Here is a 21788-nt window from a genome sequence, read left to right as displayed (position 1 = left end):
ACACAAACCTTAAATTACACAATGGACCAGCTAGACCTAATTGATATCTATAGGACATTTCACCCCAAAACAGTCAACTTCACCGTTTTCTCAAGTGCACACGGAACCTTCTCCAGAATAGATCACATCCTGGGCCATAAATTTGGTCTTGGAAAATTCAAAAAAATTGAAATCATTCCAGTCATCTTTTCTGACCACAGTGCAGTAAGATTAGATCGCAATTACAGGAAAAAAAAATTGTTAAAAATTCAAACATATGAAAGCTAAATAACACACTTCTGAATAACCAACAAATCATAGAAGAAATCAAAAAAGAAATCAAAATATGCATAGAAATGAATGAAAATGAAAACACAACGACCCAAAACCTATGGGACACTGTAAAAGCAGTGCTAAGGGGAAGGTTCATAGCATTACAGGCTTACCTCAAGAAACAAGAAAAAAGCCAAATAAATAACCTAACTCTACACCTAAAGCAATTAGAGAAGGAAGAAATGAAGAACCCCAGGGTTAGTAGAAGGAAAGAAATCTTAAAAATTAGGGCAGAAATAAATGCAAAATAAAATAAAAAGACCATAGCAAAAATCAACAAAGCTAAAAGCTGGTTTTTCGAAAAAATAAACAAAATTGACAAACCATTAGCAAGACTCATTAAGAAACAAAGAGAGAAGAACCAAATTAACAAAATTAGAAATGAAAATGGAGAGATCACAACAGACAACACAGAAATACAAAGGATCATAAGAGACTACTACCAGCAGCTCTATGCCAATAAAATGGACAACTTGGAAGAAACGGACAAATTCTTAGAAAAGTATAACTTTCCAAAACTGAACCAGGAAGAAATAGAAGATCTTAACAGACCCATCACAAGCAAGGAAATTGAAACTGTAATCAGAAATCTTCCAGCAAACAAAAGCCCAGGACCAGACGGCTTCACAGCTGAATTCTACCAAAAATTTAGAGAAGAGCTAACACCTATCTTACTCAAACTCTTCCAGAAAATTGCAGAAGAAGGTAAACTTCCAAACTCATTCTATGAGGCCACCATCACCCTAATTCCAAAACCAGACAAAGATGCCACAAAAAAAAAAAAAAAACAAAACTACCGGCCAATATCACTGATGAACATAGATGCAAAAATCCTTAACAAAATTCTAGCAAACAGAATCCAACAACATATTAAAAAAATCATACACCATGACCAAGTGGGCTTTATCCCAGGAATGAAAGGATTCTTTAATATCCACAAATCAATCAATGTAATACCCAACATTAACAAATTGAAAGATAAAAACCATATGATTATCTCAATAGATGCAGAGAAAGCCTTTGACAAAATTCAACACTCATTTATGATTAAAACTCTCCAGAAAGCAGGAATAGAAGGAACATACCTCAACATAATAAAAGCTATATATGACAAATCCACAGCAAGCATTACCCTCAATGGTGAAAAATTGAAAGCATTTCCCCTGAAATCAGGAACAAGACAAGGGTGCCCACTTTCACCACTACTATTCAACATAATTTTGGAAGTTTTGGCCACAGCAGTCAGAGCAGAAAAAGAAGTAAAAGGAATCCAGATAGGAAAAGAAGAAGTGAAACTCTCGCTGTTTGCAGATGACATGATCCTCTACATAGAAAACCCTTAAGACTCTACCAGAAAATTACTAGAGCTAATCAACGAATATAGTAAAGTTGCAGGATATAAAATTAACACACAGAAATCCCTTGCATTCCTATACACTAACAATGAGAAAACAGAAAGAGAAATTAAGGAAACAATACCATTCACCATTGCAACAAAAAGAATAAAATACTTAGGAGTATATCTACCTAAAGAAACAAAAGACCTATACATAGAAAACTATAAAACACTGATGAAAGAAATCAAAGAGGACACAAACAGATGGAGAAACATACCGTGTTCATGGATTTGAAAACGCAATATCGTCAAAATGGCTATACTACCCAAAGCAATCTATAGATTCAATGCAACCCCTATCAAGCTACCAATGGTATTTTTCACAGAACTAGAACAAATAATTTCACAATTTGTATGGAAATACAAAAAACCTCGAATAGCCAAAGTAATCCTGAGAAAGAAGAATGGAACTGGAGGAATCAACCTGCCTGACTTCAGACTCTACTACAAAGCCACAGTCATCAAGACAGTATGGTACTGGCACAAAGACAGAAAGATAGATCAGTGGAACAGAATAGAAAGCCCAGAGATAAATCCACGAACCTATGGACACCTTATCTTTGACAGAGGAGGCAAGGATATACAATAGAAAAAAAGACAACCTCTTTAACAAGTGGTGCTGGGAAACTGGTCAACCACCTGTAAAAGGATGAAACTGGAACACTTTCTAACATCATACACAAAAATAAACTCAAAATGGATTGAAGATCTAAATGTAAGACCAGAAACTATAAAACTCCTAGAGGAGAACATAGGCAAAACACTCTCCAACATAAATCACAGCAGGATCCTCTATGACCCACCTCCCAGAATATTGGAAATAAAAGCAAAAATAAACAAATGGGACCTAATGAAACTTAAAAGCTTTTGCACAACAAAGGAAACTATAAGTAAGGTGAAAAGACAGCCCTCAGATTGGGAGAAAATAATAGCAAATGAAGCAACCGACAAAGGATTTATCTCAAAAATATACAAGCAACTCCTGAAGCTCAATTCCTGAAGAATAAATGACCCAATCAAAAAATGGGCCAAAGAACTAAACAGACATTTCTCCAAGGAAGACATACAGATGGCTAACAAACACATGAAAAGATGCTCAACATCACTCATTGTCAGAGAAATGCAGATCAAAGCCAAAAATGAGGTACCATTACATGCCAGTCAGGATGGCTGCTATCCAAAAGTCTACAAGCAATAAATGCTGGAGAGGGTGTGGAGAAAAGGGAACCCTCTTACACTGTTGGTGGAAATGCAAACTAGTACAGCCACTATGGAAAACAGTGTGGAGATTTCTTAAAAAACTGGAAATAAAACTGCCATATGACCCAGCAATCCCACTCCTGGGCATACACACTGAGGAAACCAGATCTGAAAGAGACACGTGCACCCCAATGTTCATTGCAGCACTGTTTATAATAGCCAGGACATGGAAGCAACCTAGATGCCCATCAGCAGACTAATGGATGAGGAAGCTGTGGTACATATACACCATGGAATATTACTCAGCCATTAAAAAGAATTCATTTGAATCAGTTCTAATGAGATGGATGAAACTGGAGCCCATTATACAGAATGAAGTAAGCCAGAAAGATAAAGAACATTACAGCATACTAACACATATATATGGAATTTAGAAAGATGGTAATGATAACCCTATATGCAAAACAGAAAAAGAGACACAGATGTACAGAACAGACTTTTGGACTCTGTGGGAGAAGGCGAGGGTGGGATGTTTCGAGAGAACAGCATGTATCTTATCTATAGTGAAACAGATCACCAGCCCGGGTGGGATGCATGAGACAAGTGCTCGGGCCTGGTGCACCGGAAAGACCCAGAGAAATCGGGTGGAGAGGGAGGTGAGAGGGGAGATCGGGATGGGGAATACATGTAACTCCATGGCTGATTCATGCCAATGTATGACAAAACCCACTGCAATGTTGTGAAGTAATTAGCCTCCAACTAATAAAAATAAATGAAAAAAATAATAATAATTAAAAAATAGTAAAAATAAATAAATAAATAATAAAGATGCAAGAAACTCTTGTGTCCTCCTAAAACCTTTGGGATACATGAAAATTTAGATAAATCTTTAGTAAGATAGAAGCTGATTTCAGGAGACCAATCCCATGACTCTATTATCTACATTAATAATGGCTAAATTCTAATTTAATTCATCTGATTATAATCCAATGACTCCATTTATTCAGGTAGTATTTATTGAGTTTTACCATTGAATAGGTACTTTCATACATGTTGGAGATACAAAGATGAATAAGCTGTGGAGATACAAAAATCAATAAACTATCCTCACAAAGATCACTTTCCACATATAAGACAATTCCATAAAATGTTAACTATAATTTAGTACATTACATACTATATGTAGAACAATGTGCTAAGTGTGCAAAGGATGCAATATGAACATGTGCTAAGCAAAAATGAAGGAGGGAGACTCTACATAGTTGAATATATTCATGTGTTCACTTTTCCAACAGGTATTAATAAGTGCCTACTCTGATCGAGGTTCTATTCTAGGCTCAAAGAAAATAAATGTATCAGAGTATCTAGGCAGGAAGGAGAGTTACTCTGAGGAGGTCTCTTTGAGCAGAGACCAGAATTACAAATAGAAGTCAGCTATGTGGAGAACAAAGAATCAATAACCAAGTCAGAGAACAAAGTCTTCAGGAAGGTACAGGTGAAAAAGACATGATAGTCTTCTGAGATGAAAGCTCAGTGTATCTTTAGCATGGTGACAGACGGGAGAATAGAGGTACAAAATGAGAACGGAGTGGCAGATGGGGGTCCAACCACAGAGTATTAGTAAGAAGCCATCAACTAAGTATGACAAAAAAGTTGTTGCAGTATTTTACATAGGAAAGCAACATTTTGATTTACATTTTTAAACTTTAGGCTAATACTGTGTTGAAAGTAGATCATGGGATAAAGTAGTAAGAAAGAAGGACATTAATTTCACTGTATAGTTGAAATGGTGGTCTGGGACTAGGCTAGTGGCAGTAAAGATGGAAAAAGGAGATGAGTGGAGGGTATTTTGAAGGGAAAGTCAATAGCATTTGCTGATGTACACCGAAGATGATGAAAAGATGAATGAAGGATGACTTCTAACAATTTACTCTGACTAAGTTGATAGACAATGGTCCCTTTTATAGTTCCCTCTGGTTGGTCATGTTAAGTTTGAAGCCTACAAACACCCTGAAATTCAAAAAGGCATCTGGGTAACATTCATGTGCCAAACTGAATGTTCATTTTTACTGCTTGATATCTTAGCAGCATTTAGCACAGTTGACCTCTTCCTCCTGAATCCTCCTGGCTTCCATGACACCATATTCTCAAGGATTTCTCTTGCCTCATTATCACTACTTCTGGGTATGCTTGGCTGGCTTTGCTTGACCACTAAAGGTCAATTCTACAACTGAATTCTACACTTCTACCTTTTGCTTTTCTCTGTATATCTCTACACATCTACTAGGGAGTCAAACCCAGTACCTTGGTGTGCCATCAGGATGTCAGTGGATACAGCTAGAGTCAGTAAAGAACAATCAGAAGATTCAGAAGAATTGTCAATATCCATGCATGACCAGTCTAAGTATAGCCGTAGGCAATAGAGATCCAGCACAAGAGGAAAACAACACTCTAACCACGGTCAAAGAGGAAACAACTCTAGATAGTCAAGATCTCAACAGGCCCAAAAACTAGTCCTGGATAGATTGGGTCTCTGCAGGAAAATCTGGGTCAGCAATAAGAGGATATGTATCCAGGCATGGCTAGTCAGGAAAGAGTTCCAGACATTCAGGATCATCTCACAGCCAATTACCTACAGAGTCTGGAGTCACTACGAGTAGACAGTGGTGCCCAGGTATAGTCAATCTAGTTACAGTGAAAGACAATCAGAAAACTGAGATAGACAGTCAGCATCAAGTCATGAATAGTCTGAGTATAGTTATAAACAATCAAAATCTGGCAAAATGAAAAACAAGATTCTAGTCCCAGACAATCATAAAATAGTGCTAGATCCTCAAGACAAACATCTGTCCATGGGCAGTTTGAATATATACACGGAGAATCTGGGCCCAATACAGGGCCCGATACAAGAAGACATGGACCCAGCCACAGTCATTTAAGAGAGAGCTCCAGACACTTCTCACAGACAGTCCTCACCTCTGCAGTCTAGATTCAGTACAAACAAACAGTAGAGATCTAATTCTACTCAGTCCAGTGACAATGGACAATCAGGAGACTGGATAGACAGTCACTTACTTCCCATAGTCCACCTCAGTGTTACCAAACAATGAAACGGTTTCAGAGGCATTTCAGGTGTCCACAGTTGCATCTCATTACAGCATGAAGTGCTCAGTCTAAACTGCCAGGCTCCTCTGTCCATGGGATTTCCCAGGCAAGAATACTAGAGTGGGTTGCCATTTCCTTCTCCATAGAAGTGGTAAAGAAGACTCAAAGAGAGAGTCAACATAAACTTATAGACAATGTGAGTAGGGGCCATGGACAAACAGAACCCAAAAAAATAACTCCCCAAAAGATCCATCCATGAACATTTCTGAAGACAATGTTAGAAACTCAGGGTCTAGTCATAAATAGATGTTATCTACTCATGAGCAGTCAGAATCCAAAGCAAAAAGAACAATGTATACAACAAGGTCTTTCCATGAAAAATTTAGGCATAGTAATAATCAGACAGAAGATAGTACACTCAGAAGATAGACAAATCAAATCAAGGCCAATTTGGGTCTAATCACATATAGACAGTCATTAGTAGAGACAAAGGGAAGCATCTGGGTTGTAACTGAAAACAGTAGCGCTTCTGGTAGTTACAGAAGTGCTAAATATGACTACGGATGTCTGAACACAATAGAACAGAACATTTAGCCTTGATTCCAGTCACTGAAATTTGGGATTAAAAGTACAACAAGCCTAGGCTTGATCACTCAGGATCTGCTTCTAATCATTCAGAGTTCAGGTCAACAGGTAAGACAGGAAGGCGAGGATTTCATTTTAGGTACTCAAGAAATATCAAAAACCTCAGACATGCAGATGACACCACCCTTATGGCAGAAAGTGAAGAAGAACTAAAGAGCCTTTTGATAAAAGTGAAAGAGGAGAGTGAAAAAGTTGGCTTAAAGCTCAACATTCAGAAAATTAAGATCGTGGCATCCAGTCCCATCACTTCATGGCAAATAGATGGGGAAACAGTGGAAACAGTGGCTGACTTTATTTTGGGGGGCTCCAAAATCACTGCAGATGGTGACTGTAGCCATGAAATTAAAAGACGCTTACTCCTTGGAAGGAAAGTTACAACCTAGATAGCATATTAAAAAGCAGAGATATTACTTTGCCAACAAAGGTCCGTCTAGTCAAGGCTATGGTTTTTCCAGTTGTCATGTATGGATGTGAGAGTTGGACTATAACGAAAGCTGAGCACTGAAGAATTGATGCTTTTGAACTGTGGTGTTGGAGAAGACTCTTGAGAGTCCCTTGGACTGCAAGGAGATCCAACCAGTCCATCCTAAAGGAGATGAGTCCTGGGTGCTCATTGGAAGGACTGATGCTGAAGCTGAAACTCCAATACTTTGGCCACCTCATGCGAAGAGCTGACTCATTTGAAAAGATTCTGATGCTGGGAAACACTGAGGGCAGGAGGAGAAGGGGATGACAGAGGATGAGATGGTTGGATGGCATCACCAACTCAATGGACATGGATTTGGGTAGACTCTGGTAGTTAGTGATGGACAGGGAGGCCTGGCATGCTGTGGTTCATGGGATTGCAAACAGTCGGACACAACTGAGTGACTAAACTGAACTAAACTCAAGAATAAGTTATAAACTTAATTTGATACCAGTGATCATTCTGAATCTAACAGAGAAGGAAGACCATCAACTGCAGGATTCAATAACAGTTAAATATGAGCACTGAAGTTTTGAAGTTTCTGCCAAGTCTGATAATATATGTGACTCAAAGGTGACCTATTAGGTCTTACAGCATCATCAGATCACTGTGACTGCAATACCTTGAGTTTATAGACAGGAGTTTCAAGTGTTTGGTTTCAGACTGTCTAACTGCATAAAAGTTGCCAATACGAAGTATAAACACTATGTCTTGCCTTATTCATTATCCATTATCTAACTTTGTAAGTGGTTAAAAAAAAATTGATCCAGACAGGCTGAGAACTAAGGATGGAACTTTGCAGAACAAAAGCACTTACAGGACTGGAAGATGAGCCTCCAAAATATCCTGAAACTCAGGTCATAAAGGGTTGACAAGTAAATAGAAGATAAGGAAATCAGAGACAGGGAGTGCTCACTGCTCTCTTAGAAAGCAGAGTTATGAAGGGGTGGAAAGAATTAGATGATGGAGATAACTTAGATGACAATTCATCATCTCCCATCTCAAGCCCTCTCTTTCTTGTGCATTGCTTTTCTCAGTGTGTATGATAACAACACAGTCATCCAAGCCAGAAGACTGGTACTCCCATCCCCTCATCTCTCACCTCACTGACCTTCCTGATTTAACCTCATCTCCCTACTGTCAAGTAGCACAGCAGTGAGTCGGTCATGTCTCCTCTGCTCAAAATCCTACACAATAGATAAGCCAACCATAGTATAGTATGTTAGACATATGGATCACATAGAACAAGCAGCGGAGGCCTTATGAGGTGGTGATATTTCAGCAAAGACTTGAAGGAGATAAAAGATTAAGCCAAGCGGAGGCTGAGGGGAGACATTCTTGAAACAAAATTCCTAAGGAAAGAGGGTGCATGAAGGTTCTGGAGAATAACAAGGAAGCAGTGGGGCTTCAGATTCTAAGCAGCAGAGTCTATGAGGAGAGGGCAAGTAGGAAGAGAAAAGGTCAGAAAGGAAAGGCCCAATCAGCTTCATACTCAAAAGGTTCACTACATTTCCTCTGTTCTTCCAGTCCCTCTCCATCTTCCTCTGCCCTTCCCCATCCCCATGCCCCTCCTCCACCCTCACTCACACACTCACACACACACACACACACACACACACACACACACACACACACACACACAGGTTCTGGATCTCACTCCCAACAACCAAGGTCTCAGCTTACCCTCTCCCACACCTGAAGTTCCAACAACCCCTCTGCTATCTCCCATGCTAGCAGGTCTTTTGGGCCACCTCTGTAACACCTGGAGAATCCCTAGGGAGCACTCCCAATCACCCTCCTTCACCTGCCCACATTGATGGACCAGGTCTACATGCAGAAAGCCTCACATAGTTAGGAACTAAGGGACACAGGCTATAAATGGACATGTCAATAAGAGAATCAAATAGCAAGTTAAAGAGATGGAAACACACTAGTGAAAGATATCGACAGAATAAAGAAGAGGATACAAGTAAGAATGAGCACTGGATTCCCAGTAAATGGAGCATTTGTGAGGACTTCAAGGAGAAAAGTGAGAATCAGTTCAGTTGCTCAGTCGTGTCCAACTCTTTGCGACCCCATGGACTGCAGCACACTAGGCTTCCCTGTGCATCACAAACTCCCGGAGCTTGCTCAAATTCACGTCCATCACGTCAGTGACACAATCCAACCATCTCGTAATCTTCCCCAGCATCAGGGTCTTTTCCAATGAGTCAATTCTTCACATCAGGTGGCAAAAAAAGAGAATACTGAGATAGAATAGGAAAAAGAAGGTCAGTTCTCAAGCAGAGATATTCCAGGGCCTGGAGCTGGAGCTTAGAGATAGATCAACACATCATACAAAGCTTTAAAATTATATAAAATCCATTTTTTATTCTTTTGAGATAAGAGGACAAATTAACCCTGTACCTGGGGAGAATATAGAGGAAAGGCTTCTTGGCCAGTTTTATATTACAGCTGACTTCTTTTGATTCCATTTATCCCCTAATCATGACCAGCAACACTCTCTGCTGTTATTCCCCTGTTTTTACACAGTCTCCTCATTCAAAGACACTAAACTTTAAAGAACGCTCAGAAATTACTTGAGGATTTGAGGGTAAAAGAAAGGACAAGGAGGCTTTCCCTAGCATTTCCATCAGACTCAGCAGATGGCGCTATAGGAACAGTGCACCTTGCAGACAAGGGTGAAAATGTGACTGAACAGGGGTGGGAAGAAAACTCACTGTTTATCCTCACCGATCTTTTTGTTTGTTGATTGGTTTTTTTTAAGTTAAAATTAGAGTCCTCATGAACTGTCCTTCACCCCCTTTCTTTTCCAATAAAAGAAAAAAAAAGTCCCCCATTCCCTAGCTATTTTTAGGAAGAAACAAATTTGAGTTTGAAACTTCCTTCTCCACTTAATAACTGAGTGACTAGAAATGAGTTTTGTTTTTGAACTTCAGTTTTTTCATCTGAAAAATGCAGGTAATATTACCCACATCATACGGTTGTTGTGAGGATTGACAGAATGAAGGACATAAGGGCACAGAGCACCAGGCTTGGCATAAACGGCAACGTAATTTTTTTCTTGGGCCAACACATAAGGCACTGAAAAACCTATAACATGTCACTTACCTTAAGAAATCTCTTTTCCTGAATCCTGTCACCTCCAAGGGGAAAACCAACAACCAAACTGATGGTGGATAGGGGAAGGGGACTTCATGCCCACCCTGTTAATGTAAAGAACCTACTCTGGTAAAATCACAAATCTGTTTTAGAAAGGACTTCTGTGACAATCATTCCAACTCTTACATTAGTAATTCTCAAAAGGTAGACAAGAGGCCAAAAGGCACTGGCCATGCCTGTTTTCTCGTGACAATAAACTGAGCAGTAAAGCTCATCAAATACTGGTTGTTGATTTTGGAAGAAAATCAGAAAATCATAAAGTACTGAAAGGATTAAAACTGCTACATGATACATGAAAGTTCCTTTAATACCCCTGACAATAAATACAAGTACTTTGTAAAAAGCTCACTGCACTTTCAGCCAACACAGATGTTAAAAGTTTCTCCCTTATATCAAGTCAAAATTTACCACCCTTGAACAGTCAGCTTGTTCCCCTTCCTGCCTCCTCATGTATGCTGACTTTCACAGACATACACACTTTTCTCTCCCAACTGTTTGTGGTAACGATGTCCCACACTTCCCAGCCCTTCTCTTCCCTTTAGATTCTCCTCTGCTTTCTTGGCAAGCAAATACAGAACAGGGCCAGCAGGAGGCAAACTACAGCCCACAGGCCATATGTAGGGCATCACCAATTTGTTAAAAATGGCACACAAGCTAAGAATGCTTTCTACACTCTTAAGGGTTGGAAAAAAAAAAATATGTCACATGTGAAATTATGAAATTTAAGGGTCAAGTCAATCATTAGGTTTTATTGAAACACAGCCATGCTGATCTGTTTGCACATCATCTATGATGCTTTCATGCTACAAGAACAGAGGTGAGAGTTGTAACAAAGCCCACCTGGTCTACAAGCCTATAATACTTAATACCTGATCCTTTACAGAAAAGCTTGCCAACCCCTCCTGCAGGAGAGCACTAGCCCCAGAAACATGTTTCACCCACCATGCTTTCTTCCCTCTGTGATGACAGCCAGCTCCTGCAGGAAATTAGCCCTCAACAAATTCCACCTCCCCTGCAATTCCACAGTCTCAGTCACACCTCTGATGAAGCGTGACAACCTGGTCCAAATCAGGCATCCAAAGGAAACATCACCACAGAATGGATAGTGACTCTACAGCCCTCTGAGTAACACTTAGAACAAAGCATGCAGCCGAATAGTGGTTGAATTTGGAATCATATAATTTATCATTTCCCAATAGTTGCTACCACTCCTTCCCAATCCCTGATGATCATATTGTGTAAGTTGTAAGTCTGTGTCATTCACCCAACTTCAGTGAGACTTGTACTATACATTTCCAACAGACAGAGTGTAGAGAAAAGTCTTCAGGGACGATTCCTAATGTAAAGGAAGATTCAATTAAGATTCAGTTTATATCCAGGTAAAATCATGTCCTCTGAAGTGAACAGAGGAAGAGAGAGGGCAGACCCTAACCTGTGAAAAAACAGAAGTGATCAGTGCAGATCACTGCAGTCATGAGCCTTACTCCTCTTTCAATTCAACAGACATCTATGGGGACCTTTATGTGCCAACCAATGTGCTGTGTCTCCAAACGACACAGGGACTATATAAAGCGTGTTCTGTGTTCTAAGGAGATCATAGCCTGGAAGTGACAAAGGCACACAGACAAATATATACGTGTGTGTATGAAAGGATATGCACCAAATAATTAACGGCAGCTATTTCTGGGCAATAAGAGTACATGCATTTTCATTAACCTTTCTATATTTATCTATATTTTCTAATTTTATTAAATATTAATTACATAGTAAGACAATTTTAAAAGACTATGATAGTGTGTGACTAATGTTAAAATTATGAATAAGGGATAAAATTATATCTCTCTCTCAAGTAATTCAGGAAAGATTTCCTACAGAATATGAAAGGTAAGATTCAAAAATGAATAGCAGTTTGCCAAGCAGATAACAACAAAAGATATTCCAAAATATACATATGAAATAGTATGATACATCCAGGAATGTTTATGAAGTTAATTACTGGTTGAGCACAAAGAATAGGGAGTAAACAGATGCGGTTACAGAGTGGCCGCAGTCCAGATTATGAAGAACCCTGGATACCAATGCTAGAAAGAGCTTGGATTTCTTTGCAAGGTTAGATACTGGTTGAATGAAAGTTGCATTTATGAATGGCCACTAAGGTCTCAGACGGTAAAGAATCCACCTGCAATGCAGGAAACCCAGGTTCGATCCCTAGGTCAGGAAGATCCCCTGGAGAAGGGCGTGGCAACCAACTCCAGTATCCTTTCCTAGAGAATTCCATGGACAGAGGAGCCTGGTGGGCTACACTGCATGGGGTCACAAAGAGTTGGCACGACTGAGCAGCTTAGCACACAGATACATGCATACACTAAGGTCTCATAAACAGACTTAAGTAAAGAGATAAAAGAGCCTCTGCAGTCATTATCCATTCCAAAAGGTAATAATATCATGGGTGACACCTTGACTGGAATTTTATAGAAGAAAATAAGTTTAAAAAAGACAGTTTGACTAGATGATCTTTGGGGTTCTTTCTAAAGATCAGATTTCATGATTTATCAACATTTGGTCTCTGATGTCCCTGCACACACTCCATTCAACTTCAATTAAAGTTGATAATTCCTTATCAACACATTATGCTTCATACCTTGTTGAACAGCAAAGAGGTCTCTGGCAGGTGGGGTTGGTACTAGCCCAGATTTGGGAACTGCTAACGCAATCTCAGGTGGGTGGGTAAGGAAGTGAGAAGGTGGAGATGGAGGTGGAACTGGACTTGTCTGGGAATGAATTAGGACATCTCAAAGAGAGCAGCTCCTCCCTAAGATAGACCATTATTCCTTCTATAAAAAGGCCACTATCCCCACTAGCAGCACCCTGTAAGCTACTTCAGCCTCCATCCTACTTGTTCCTCTGGTGAGCCAGGTAAGTGAGGAGCATTTAGGGGTATAAATTATGAGAATCCATGACATGCTCTAAGGCAAACAAGCTCTGGGTACCAGGCTCCTTTTTAATATACATACTTGGGGGAACTTTGGTGTAAGTTTAACTTTGTTGAGGAGGAAAGTGAAGACTGAGACGAGTAGTATCTCCTTCTTTGGGGCCATTTCCTTAAAGATCACAAGGCTCAAGTTATCCACCAGGATTGTTGCCTCCTTTGAGATTTTTCTCTTTGGTGTAAAGCTTGAGAGTCATGCTCATCATCCTGTCACACTCAGCTCTTTGCTACCCCATGGTCTGTAGCTTGCCAGGCTCCTCTGTCCATGGGGTTCTCCAGGCAAGAATACTGGAGTAGGTTGCCATTTCCTCCTCCAGGGAATCTTTCTGACCCAGGGATTGCACTCACGTCTCCTGGGTCTCCTGCATTGGCAGGAGGATTCTTTACCACTCACTGGACCACCTGGGAAGCCTGAAGCCTGAGGGTCAGTCCTGCTTAAAGAAGAAAAACAGAAGCTGAGCCTCATAGCAACAGCCCCTAGCTCCATATTGGTTGGCTTTGCCTACTTTGTCTACTTCCTCTGGCCTAGAGTCTTGAGCATCCAAGTGAGTCCTGGTGCCTCTCAGCTAGAGGCAGGCACAAACAAAGATGATGGGGCTGTCCCTCCCTAGAGTGAGGGTTTGGAACTAGAGAGAAACTGAGGAAGTGGACAGACTGGAGCACCTAGGATCCCTATAGCTCCACAACAAAGCTCTTACAATTATCCCTGGTAGAAGCAGGGAGCCAGAAACAGAAAGTGATTGCTGCTGCATTAATTCAGGCATAGAAAGAAGAGACACTGTTCCTAATTACATCACTTTCTTGCTACATGGGTTGAACCAGTCATTCAACTCTGGATTGGTTCTTTATTGTGACAGGATGAAATTAATTATGGCTGACTAATGCTGCACAATTATTACAAATGACTACTTATCTATTTAAACATGAGAAAAGGATAATAGTAGGTGGATCTCTGTCCTTATTTTCCCTCTAGGTTAATTTGAATTTACAAAAAGATGTCAAAACTTCTACAAAGCATTGTTACTGTCATCGATATTTTCTACCAATATGCCAACCAGGATGGGGAGTGTGACATGTTGAACAAGGCAGAACTGAAAGAACTTTTGGAAAATGAGTTTGGTCAAATTCTGAAGGTAAGAACTCCAAGTCAGGACTGAACACAGCTGCAATTCTTTTCATCACCCCTTCCTACCTTTTTGTCATAGATGTCAAACCCATAGAGGACTTTTCCTACTTAGCACAGGCTTGCAGTAAGATCAAAAGTTGATTCATAATTTTTCCATAACATGTCCAAGGGAAGTGATCCTACTAAACAATAGGGGGAAATCCATGGATTAAATAATGTCCTGTGTGAATAATTCTTCTGGAAAGAAACTGAGTTGGTTCTCAGAAAAACTTTAAAATAGATGAAATTTATCTTCTTCCCTTTCTTTGCCTTTCTTCAGATATCCTGACCACTGTCCATTTCTGAGATTCTGGCATAATAATGCTTCTGAGTTCAGGAAATTAGCATGTTACTCCTAAATCATAAAATAAAGTAACTACCACCCTCTAATGTTAGCTAAGGAGTAAATATTCGTAAACTTAGATCTAGCTCTTGATCTTCAATTCATTAAATCAAGCTGTGTACAGAATAGTTTTATTTGGATTCCTATGGAGGTCTTAAATTCGATACCAGATGCAAAACTCATCATCTTCCCCTCTAAACTCCTTATTCCTCTTCAACCAAGGCATAATCTGGTGCCATTCTTGGCTTTCTCTCTCAGCAGGATCCTCCACCCTCCAACCCCCATAAAATTCACCAACAGTCTCTCAACAGCTCATTTCTCTTCATCACTATTACTAGTCGTTTGGTTCAGACCACCTTCTACTTCCAAGCTCAGCATTATATGCAAATCAAATCATTTCACAACTCAACTCAAAATCCTTCACAGTTCCCAGCTCTAAAATCCCAAATTTCCTTAACACAGCTCAAAATGCATGATCTAGTCCTGATTTATCTCTCCAGCCATATCTCTTGACTATTGAGACTCCACATTTAGCAATCCCGAATCTCTCAGTTCTTTGTATGGGCCATGCTTCCTTTCAACTCCAGCTCTCTGTTCATATTGTTCCCTGTCTGCAACAGCCTTTCTCCCCTCTCCTTTCCCCACCTCTTTATTTGACTAATCCAACCTATCAATCAAAAGACATCACTTCCTCTCATTAACCATCCTTGAACCCCCAGTGGTTATTATTATTTATAAATTAGCTAATCACATTCATTTGACCCATTCCTTAAAAAATAATCCCCTGCTCCTTGTCATACCCAGTTGCATCCCCTTCTAGGTCTTCATTGCATATTACTCTCTCTCTTTCTGCCCAGAATAGGGAAGTCCAGTCTAAAGGACTATGAGACTGAGCTCCACTTAATTAAGCTAAGCACTCACATTTCTACAGTCTTCCTTCAATTGGTTAGCTCAGTGTGTGCTGCACACTCACAGAGCTTCCTTTTGTACTTTGTTCCTATACAGAATCCAGATGATCCAGACACTGTAGATATCATCATGCAAAATCTAGATCAAGACCATAACAAGAAAGTAGAATTTACTGAGTATCTTCTGATGATATTCAAGCTGGCTCGGGCCTGTAATAAAATCGTCAGCAAAGATTACTGCCAAGCTTCAGGGTCAAAGCAAAGAGGTCACAGTCACCAGGACCAAGAGGAACAGAGTGAAACAGAAGAAGATGAAGGGCAAAAATCATCTTCCAGTAACTTAAGTTGGTGTGAAGGAGAGAATGATTCCCATTCCAGAGGCTCGAGAGGTAGCATTAGACACAGGTCGAGGTCCAGCTCCAGAATAACTGGGCATCAAGGAGGCTTGTCTAGTTCTGGGGACAGGCAAAGCTCTAGGGGAAGAAGGAGGGAGTCAATTTCAGGCCACTCCAAGGGTAGCAAGAAAAACAAGCATGGCTCTCATCAGCATGCTTGGTCTAGAAGTGAAGAAGTTGGTTATACTCATTCAAGCAACCATGGAACAAGATCAAACTCAAGAAACTGGTCAGGCACTTATGGAGAACAAGGGCATGTGAGCCACTCAGAGGATCAGTCTTTCAGTTCTGATCAAAATTGGTCTGACTCAAATGAATCTGTGGGTAATAGACAACATAAGAAAAAATCAAGCCAGTCACCTAGTAAGGAGCATCATGGATTCATCTCAGGGAGTTGTGGAGGACAAGGCCACTGGTCAAATTCAAATCAGCCTGCTGGTTATGGTCATGGCTATGGCTCAGGCCAGCCTTCTCAGGAGAGATGGCATGAATCAAATGAAGGATATCAATCAGGAAATTGTGAAGAACAAGGAAACTGTTCTACTTCTAGTTCAAGTGAGGTATCTAGTTATGGCCAACACAGGTCAGGCTCAGGACACCCGTCTAGCAGTATCCAACATGGGTCTGGATCAGGTCAGTCCTCTTGCTATGGACAACATAGATCTAGCTCAGGTCAGTCTTCTGGCTTTAGTCACCACGGAACTGGCATAGGTCAATCCTCTAGCTATGAACAGCCTAGTTCTACTTCAAGACAGTCACCGAACTGTAGCCAACATGGACCTAGCTCAGGTCACTCTACTAGCTGTGGTCAATATGGATCTGGGTCAGGTCAGTCATCCAGCTGTGGCCAACACATTTCTGGATCAAGTCAATCTCTTAATCATGGCCAGTATAGGTCTGAATCAAGTCAGACATCTAGCTATGGCCAACAAAGGACTGGTTCAGGTCAGCCTTCTGGCTTTAGACAACACAGGTCTGGCTCAGGAGAGTCTTCTGGATTTAATCAGCATAGAACTGGCTTAGGTCAATCCTCTAGCTATGAACAACATGGTTCCACCTCAGGACAGTCACAAAGCTGTGGCCAACATGGATCTAACTCCTCTAGCTATGGTCAACATGGCTCAAGCCAGTATTCTGGTCACAGTCAACACAGGTCTGGCTCAAGTCAGTCTTCTGGCCACAGCCAACATGGATCTGGCTCAGGTCAGTCTTCTAGCTTTGGTCAGCATGGTTCTAGCTCTAGAGAGTCATCTGGCTTTGGTCAACATGGATCTGGCTTAGGTCAGTCCTCTACCTATGGGCAACACGGTTCTACTTCAGGACAGTCATCAAGCTGTGGACAGCAGGGATCTAACTTAGGTCAGTCCTCTACCTATGGGCAACATGGCTCTAGTCAATATGGCTCAAGTCAGTCTTATAGCCACAGCAGACACAGATCTGGCTCACGTCAGTCTTCTGGCCACAGTCAACATGGATCTGGCTCAGGTCAGTCTTCTAGCTTTGGTCAGCATGGTTCTAGCTCAAGAGAGTCATCTGGCTTTGGTCAGCATGGCTCTGGCTTAGGTCAAACCTCTAGCTTTGGGCAACATGGTTTTACTTCAGGACAGTCATCAGGCTGTGGCCAGCAGGGATCTAACTTAGGTCAGTCCTCCAACCATGGTCAATGTGGCTCAAGTCAATATAGCTCCAGTCAGTACAGTCAGTATTCTGGTCACAGCCGACACAGGTCTGGCTCAAGTCAGTCTTCTGGCCATAGCCAACATGGATCTGGCTCAGGTCAGTCTTCTAGCTTTGGTCAGCATGGTTCTAGCTCAAGAGAGTCATCTGGCTTTGGTCAGCATGGCTCTGGTTTAGGTCAGTCCTCTAGCTATGGGCAACATGGTTCTACTTCAGGACAGTCATCAGGCTGTGGCCAGCAGGGATCTAACTTAGGTCAGTCCTCCAGCTATGGCCAACATGGTTCAAGTCAATATGGCTCAGGTCAATCTTATAGCCACAGAAGACACAGATCTGGCTCAAGTCAGTCTTCTGGCCACAGCCAACATGGATATGGCTCAGGTCAGTCTTCTAGCTTTGGTCAGCATGGTTCTAGCTCAAGAGAGTCATCTGGCTTTGGTCAGCATGGCTCTGGTTTAGGTCAGTCCTCTAGCTATGGGCAACATGGTTCTACTTCAGGACAGTCATCAGGCTGTGGCCAGCAGGGATCTAACTTAGGTCAGTCCTCCAGCTATGGCCAACATGGTTCAAGTCAATATGGCTCAGGTCAATCTTATAGCCACAGAAGACACAGATCTGGCTCAAGTCAGTCTTCTGGCCACAGCCAACATGGATCTGGCTCAGGTCAGTCTTCTAGTTTTGGTCAGCATGGTTCTAGCTCTAGAGAGTCATCTGGCTTTGGTCAGCATGGCTCTGGTTTAGGTCAGTCCTCTAGCTATGGGCAACATGGTTCTACTTCAGGACAGTCATCAAGCTGTGGCCAGCAGGGATCTAACTTAGGTCAGTCCTCCAGCTATGGCCAACATGGTTCAAGTCAATATGGCTCAGGTCAATCTTATAGCCACAGAAGACACAGATCTGGCTCAAGTCAGTCTTCTGGCCACAGCCAACATGGATCTGGCTCAGGTCAGTCTTCTAGTTTTGGTCAGCATGGTTCTAGCTCTAGAGAGTCATCTGGCTTTGGTCAGCATGGCTCTGGTTTAGGTCAGTCCTCTAGCTATGGGCAACATGGTTCTACTTCAGGACAGTCATCAAGCTGTGGCCAGCAGGGATCTAACTTAGGTCAGTCCTCCAGCTATGGCCAACATGGTTCAAGTCAATATGGCTCAGGTCAATCTTATAGCCACAGAAGACACAGATCTGGCTCAAGTCAGTCTTCTGGCCATAGCCAACATGGATCTGGCTCAGGTCAGTCTTCTAGCTTTGGTCAGCATGGTTCTAGCTCAAGAGAGTCATCTGGCTTTGGTCAGCATGGCTCTGGTTTAGGTCAGTCCTCTAGCTATGGGCAACATGGTTCTACTTCAGGACAGTCATCAAGCTGTGGCCAGCAGGGATCTAACTTAGGTCAGTCTTCCAGCTATGGTCAACGTGGCTCAAGTCAATATGGTTCAAGTCAGTATTCTGGCCGCAGACGACATGGATCTGCCTCAGGTCAGTCTTCTAGTTTTGGTCAGCATGGTTCTAGCTCAAGACAGTCATCTGGCTTTGGTCAACATGAATCTGGCTTAGGTCAGTCTTCTACATATAGACACCATGGGTCTACTTCAGGACAATCATCAAGCTGTGGTGGATCTGGATCAGGTCAGTCTTCCAGTTATGGTCAACAGATATCTGGATCAGGTCAGTCTTCTAGCTATGGCCAATGTGGGTCTGGATTAGGTCAATCTTCTCACTGTAGTCAACAGAGGTCTGGATTAGGACAGTCTTCTGGCCATGTCCAGTGTGGCACTGGCTCAAGTCAGTCCTCTAGCTGCAGACAATTTGGGTCTGGATGGAGTCAGTCTTCTAGCTACAGTCAACACAGATCTGGCTCAGGTCAATGTTCTACCCAGAGTCAACATGGATCGGGCTTGGGTCAGTGTTCTACTTCTGAACAACCTGGGCCTGGCTCATGTCACTCATCTAGCTCTGGACAATGTGGTTCTGGATCTGGTCAGTGTTCTAGCTATGAGCAATATGAATTACAAGGGAGATGTAGGTCAAGTTCAAGTGGAACTCATGGTGGGTATAGTAGACCCCAAATAGGCTCAACTCCCAATCAATCAAGAAGAAACAGCCAGGAATGGTCAAGGTACAGTCAAAAAGAAAGAAGTAGGAGTTGTAGCCCAACAAGTAGCAAGTCTGATGGATATGAGAGTATTTGTGGACAATCAGAAACATGTAGGCAACAAAGCCAAGGATGCAGCCAGGGTCAAACGGAATCTGGCTACAGCTATTCAAACTGTAATGAAGGGCAACCAGGAGATAGTTATAGACAAGAGGAAAGCTCCTCAAGTTGTGGCTTTAGACAGTTTACACCGTCCTATGGAGAATCTAGATCTAACAGTAGCAATACATTGTTAATATGCAAGGAGGATAATAGACAAGGTGGCAAATATTACCAGAGAGAAGGAGGTCACTATGGAGGGAGAGACACAAACTCAAGTTTCTACAAGTTACGAAGCAGCACTCCACTCTATGAGTATGTCCAAGAGCAGAGGTGCTAACTCAAGTGATGAATAGTAAATAGAAGTGAAGCTAACTCAAGTAGTATTTTAAAAAATATGAAACTTACATACAAGCAATTCATTACAAAACTTCTTTCTAAAAGTAGATATATCTATTTCTGTCTTTTCCTTTTAAACATGTAACTGTACTTAATTCCTTGTTATTGTGTTCCTTCCAAAGAATGCAGGGTATGGGGACTACTTTGCTAGGAAATACAGAGTTGAATAAATGATGTATGAAAATGAATTCAGAAGAATAATGCAAAACATTTAAGGAGCTTGGGGTTTAGTTGAGGTGTCTTTTTGATAGCTCCTTACTCATCATATGATGCCAAAACTAATCTTTCATCTCTAAAGAGCAAAAAATAATAAATGTGTTACCAGTTCTGGAGCCAAAGCTTCTCTTATAGCAACATGGACCATAATTTTCTGTATGCTCCACAATGGGTGGTGGCAGAAAAGACCCTAAAAGCAAATATGTAGCATTGATAACATCTTTGCTTATCAAAACCACCAAGCTCCTTTTCTTAGCTGCATTTTTAATGAATAAACTAACAAGAGGCATTAAAAATTGGCCCCAGATGCTTCTCCCTAACCTGTGAGTGAGAGCATTTTTTCCCTAAAGGGCAGGGATGAAGGATTGAAGGAAGTAAATGTTAGCTCTGACTTGGTTTCAGCAAGAAAGATTTTGACCCCTACTGCTACGAATTTTCTCCAGGCTAAAAAAAAAAATTAGAAGAATAAGAGCATGAAAACACAATGGCTCCAAACTACCTCTGTAGTTCACTGGCCTTCCTCAGAGGAAAATATCATTTATACAGCAATGGAACAAAATACTGTCAGCCACTACTTTACAGTTTCTTAGTTTGACTGTAGCATATTTGTTTCAAGTCTCTGGATTCAAATAACTGACTGTATTAAAACTGACAATAAATAATGATGATGAAATACTGAGGTTTGTCTCATCTCTGCTTCAGTTCACTCTCACACACAGGTGGCATACTAGAAACTAACTTAAATAGTCATTGTCCAAGACCCTGTCCTTCACAAATAACCCAGAATATACAAATATTTTTTAATTCAAAAACAAGACAAACAACTCAGTTTTAAAATGAACAAAAGATCTGATTCGACACTTACCAAACAAAATGAACAATAAGCACCTGAAATTATGCTCAATGTCCTTAGTCATCAGAGAAATGCAAATTAAAACATAATAAAATACTACCACACAAACACTAGAATGGCCAAAATTTAAAATGTGGGCAATACCAAGATCTGGTATTACTGGTGAAAAGTAAAATGACATATTCACTTTGAAAAATAGTATGGCAATTTCTTCAATTCAGTTCAGTCACTCAGTCATGTCTGACTCTTTGTGACCCCATGGACTGCAGCATGCCAAGCCTCCCTGTCCATCGCCAACTCCCAGAGTTTACTCAGAGTCATGTCCATTGAGTCGGTGATGCCATCCAACCAGTTCATCCTCTGTTGTCCCCT

General features: G+C 41.1%; 1 protein-coding gene and 1 long non-coding RNA gene across 2 annotated transcripts in view; one reads left to right on the top strand and one right to left on the bottom strand.

The window, feature by feature from the left end:
* The window catches only part of LOC139035131 (uncharacterized), a 132471-nt gene that overhangs the window by 23790 nt on the left and 86893 nt on the right, over positions 1–21788 (bottom strand). The window lies entirely within an intron of this gene.
* Positions 16462–21240, top strand: LOC139035003 (hornerin-like). Its single transcript, XM_070467104.1, has 2 exons — positions 16462–16719; positions 16977–21240. Exons 1-2 carry the CDS (start codon positions 16462–16464, stop codon positions 20286–20288), a joined length of 3570 nt encoding a protein of 1189 aa, XP_070323205.1. The 3' UTR covers positions 20289–21240.

The sequence above is a fragment of the Odocoileus virginianus genome, chromosome 5 (genome assembly GCF_023699985.2).
Source record: "Odocoileus virginianus isolate 20LAN1187 ecotype Illinois chromosome 5, Ovbor_1.2, whole genome shotgun sequence".
In the NCBI taxonomy this organism is placed as follows: Eukaryota; Metazoa; Chordata; class Mammalia; order Artiodactyla; family Cervidae; genus Odocoileus; species Odocoileus virginianus.
The sequence above is the reverse complement of the archived record's forward strand: the minus strand, read 5'-3'. Positions and strand labels throughout refer to the sequence as shown.

Excerpts from the sequence above, each read along its gene's own strand:
- LOC139035003 (XM_070467104.1), top strand. The coding sequence starts at position 16,462 with ATGGATTCATCTCAGGGAGTTGTGGAGGACAAGGCCACTGGTCAAATT. Across the intron at positions 16,720-16,976 it reads CCAACATGGGTCTGGATCAG|TATAGGTCTGAATCAAGTCA; the intron begins GTCAGTCCTCTT and ends AATCATGGCCAG.